The 3,976-nt window shown below is 45.3% G+C and overlaps 1 protein-coding gene across 1 annotated transcript; it reads right to left on the bottom strand.

The window, feature by feature from the left end:
• Positions 1 to 236: 236 nt before the first annotated feature.
• On the bottom strand, positions 237 to 2,646 carry RPS9 (ribosomal protein S9). Its single transcript, XM_069948053.1, has 4 exons — positions 2,507 to 2,646; positions 2,308 to 2,430; positions 1,386 to 1,572; positions 237 to 482 (listed from the first exon to the last, which is right to left on the bottom strand). Exons 1-4 carry the CDS (start codon positions 2,601 to 2,603, stop codon positions 305 to 307), a joined length of 585 nt encoding a protein of 194 aa, XP_069804154.1. The 5' UTR covers positions 2,604 to 2,646; the 3' UTR covers positions 237 to 304.
• Between the last annotated feature and the right edge of the window lie 1,330 nt (positions 2,647 to 3,976).

The following is a 3,976-nucleotide window of genomic DNA, read 5'->3' as shown; positions in this document are numbered from 1 at the left end:
CTCTCCAGGGGTGCTGTCATTGGGCGTCAGGGTAAAAATGCCATTATATAGTATGAAGAGTCAGGCTTTCCAGAGCTTCTTCTCAGTCCATGGACTCCATGCTGAATCCCTCCTATGTCTTTGAATGGGAGGGCTTGCGCACCTCTGCTCAAAGAATTAACATGCCTTAACTCCACAACTGCCACTCCTTTAGGGACCAACCCTGCCCCATCTACCATGTACAACAAGAGAACAGATTACGGTAAACAAAGTTTATTTAACTCATTACACTTCCCAGATGGCATTCAGAAGTCTCAATTACAGTTTAATCTTCTTCCTCATCATCTCCACCTCCGGCACCACCTTGTCCCTTCTTGGCATTCTTTCTCTTGACACGGCCAGGACGTCCACCACCATATGGTGAGCGCAGAGAGAAGTCAATGTGCTTTTGGGAATCCAAGCGCACAATGAATGATGGGATGTTAACCACTTGCTTGCGGACACTGCAATATAGAGACATTAGTTACTTGACCATTTCAACCATCCCTGGACCTGTAACAACCTACACCCATGTTTGCTGTGCAGTAACTGAGCCAGGAAGGGGGTTAAACCCAGAGGAACTTTTGCCTCAAAAGGTGCTGAGCAAAGGACAAACCAGGGAGGAAAGACATCAATACTGCCACCTAACCTTTCCCAGAAGGGGGAATCTGTTCTGTGGGCGGAGAACAAATGCACTTTGGTGAAGGACATCTTAACCTCCATACTGGTGCTATCATAGGATGTGGTGGAAATTCTGTATTAAGCTAAAGTGTAGATTCAGGGTTTAAGTTGTTGATTTTTAGCAGCATATTGGTACACCACAAGTTCAGCACTAAGTTTATCTATGCGAGTGCACATATGGAAAGTCTTCAGTTCTGGATTACCTGTACTATAAGGAATTACAGGATGCCTGCATAAACTCATACAAGCTCAAAAAAAGACCCTTCACAAGGTGTATGGCCAATGCCAAAGTGACCTTGCCGAACTCATTGCTTCATGCCCAGAGTGTGGGGACGAGTTAGACTTCACCGGTAAGTGCTAGCAGAACACAAGGTGTATGGCCAGAGCCAAAGTGACCTTGCTGAGCCAAGTCGCCATTTCACGGACTGTTCCATGTGCTAGGCAAAACCAAGAGAATACTTCATATAACATTCAGACAGGATAACATTAGTGATCGTAAAAACTACTGGCAAAAAATTAACTGCAGTCATTGCAAATCTGGGAACATACATGTTCTACACATCCTAATGGCAGTGAACAGCTGAGAAAAAAGTGACTATGCTGCAAGTGCACAAAACCAGTATTTGTTCAAAAACTTTATATTGATATGATGGATATTCCTGGAAAGATTAAGGAATGCGACTTACCGGATGTGCCTCTGTCTGATCAACACACGGGCATGATGGATAGATTTGGCCAAACCCAGCTTGAACACTTGGGTCTGAAGACGCCTTTCCAAGAAATCCTCAATTTTCAAGCCGAGAATGTAATCGAGCTTCATCTTCCCCTCATCCAACACACCAATACGCACCAGACGCCTAAGCAGGGCATTACCTATAGAAGTAAACAAACTAGATATTAGTGCAGAACCACAGCTAGACTTCTGCTACTGAAGACAGTGTTAAAGAAAACTTGCTATCAGGTCACATTGAGAAAGCTGGCAGATACTAGGGTCTCATACAGTAGACTGAACTTTATAGGATTACTGTCCTCTGAAGTAACATACCTAACATCTCAGAAGTTACTGATCACACCAGGTCTCTGGAGACCTACTGCAATCCAGATATACATATGCAGGGAGTGCACAGCAGCAAGTCTCTCCCTAGTTGTCAATCAAATCTACTTTGTAAGCTTCATTAGTGTCCATTTACACAGAAATATTATCTGCCAAAGATTTGAAGCCAAAGCCAGAAACTGATTTGGAGTGAATTCTCAGGCTTTCCTTTATGACCTGTTCATAGTCCATTCCTGGCTTTGCTTAAAATCTTCAGCAGATAATCTGTCATAATCTTTGTGTAAATGGACCCTTAGTCTATGGAGTGGAGACATATGTCCTGCCAGCACAGCAGTAGAGAGTACTGCCAACCACCAGCTATACCTCTGGATAACAGTGTCTCAAGAAGGACACCCAGGGCAATGAGATTTTCTACAAGCTTGTACATTGCTCATCAAATGTAAGTGAATAGACAGTGCTTTGTGATCAGTGAAGGAGTGGAGGGAATAGATTGCTGGCACATCAGAAGGTCGTGACAGCTTACTCCTCAGTGATTTGTTATATGTCAGACTTACCTTCAAACAAACGCTTGGGATCTTTCTCATCCAGAGTCAGCAGTTCTCTGGCAGCTTTGCGGATCTTGGCAAGAGTAAACTTGACCCTCCACACCTCACGCTTGTTACGAAGACCATATTCACCTAAATGAATAAAGTACATCAACAAACTGGCCTGACTTACTGCTTTCCCGATGAATAGGTGCGTCACACTACTTACCAATGAGTTTCAACTCCTGGTCCAACCGCGACTTCTCAAAAGGACGTCGCGGGGTGACATATGTCTTTCGACACACCCAACTTCTGGCAACGGGCATTCTGGGCTATTTGCCTGTCCAAAAAAAACAAACGCATACTGGTCACAATACACAAGTCAGTTTACATTCAATAAAGCATGTGAGTGGCCAGATCGCCAAAAACCACTACACTAATAAGTCATCACTCAAATGGCAGTATCACTTCCATACTTGCAAACCACTGCTGGCATTTTAGCAGTGATAAGAATCTGTTACCCACACATACTTGTTAACATGGGACGTGCTGATAACCATATTTATAAGGCACCATTCACACTGATCCACTAAACCCCCACCCATATCAGGCACAGAACTACCCATCTTATACCCAATACCCACAGATGTAGCTGTATTCCCAACACAATCATGAGGCCAAGTCACCACCTGAACACTAGCAAATTCCAACAAACCAAAAAATTATATATAGTTAAAAACATCTAATGCTAAAGGGAATTACACAGCTCAAGCTGCGCAGTAATGGGCAATGATCTCCTAGATCACAGCCAGTGGATCACTAAATGTGTGCAGCCCATTGTTTTAGTGAGCAGTCTTCACACATGTATTACACATGAGATGGACAGCTGACAGCAAGTCTGTGACAGGTATGAACTGAGGCATCAGCCAAAGTGACAGATGGTTGGGTGTAATAACCCATCTATGAACCTGCAGTAGTACTGGGCCCCTTTATATACAATCCTGATACTCCACAGAAACCTGAGCACATGGTCAGGAGCCTCAGAAAGTAGCCTGGAAAGAGGCAAGTCCATAGAAGTGCATAGGATCCTCTCCAGTCACATGTATGCTGAGCACGTGTGCACAGAGCGCAAAGCCTGCTCTACCTGCGGAACCAATAAGTATGGACACAGGGGCGCACGGAACACTATTACTGCTGCACGTGACTCCAGCTTACTGTATGACACAGCACTACAGGCGGCTGACCAGAATATAGTGTATGATGATATAGTACTCGTGTTCTAATAACTACGCCACAGCACAGTGACAACTCCAAGATGGCGACCGAAAGGGAAAAGCACGCTGCCGGCTAGGACACACACAAAGCCAGTCATGAGCCCGGCTGTAAGCACTGGGGATAACAGCGGCCTAATAACTGAGCGGATACGGAAGGATTATGGGGTCGGGCCCGCTTACACACTACACAGCCCGTACTCCCTCCAGCTGCCTCTCCTCACTTACCGGGCCGCCGCGAGGAAAAGGAATACCACATCCGCTGCCGACACTTATATAGGGCTGCGTAAGCCACGCCCCTTGTAGCGTCATCCCGCCGCGTTAGTTCATGGTCTTGTCGTATAAATGTGTCGCTAAGCAAGGGGAAAGTCCGCCATTTTCTTGGTTGGGATGGATAGGCGATAACTAGTTCTGATATACACGGGGGT

Source organism: Dendropsophus ebraccatus, chromosome 12, assembly GCF_027789765.1.
Source record: "Dendropsophus ebraccatus isolate aDenEbr1 chromosome 12, aDenEbr1.pat, whole genome shotgun sequence".
Taxonomy (NCBI): Eukaryota; Metazoa; Chordata; class Amphibia; order Anura; family Hylidae; genus Dendropsophus; species Dendropsophus ebraccatus.
Note: the sequence above shows the minus strand (reverse complement) of the source record. Positions and strands in the feature narration are given on the sequence as shown.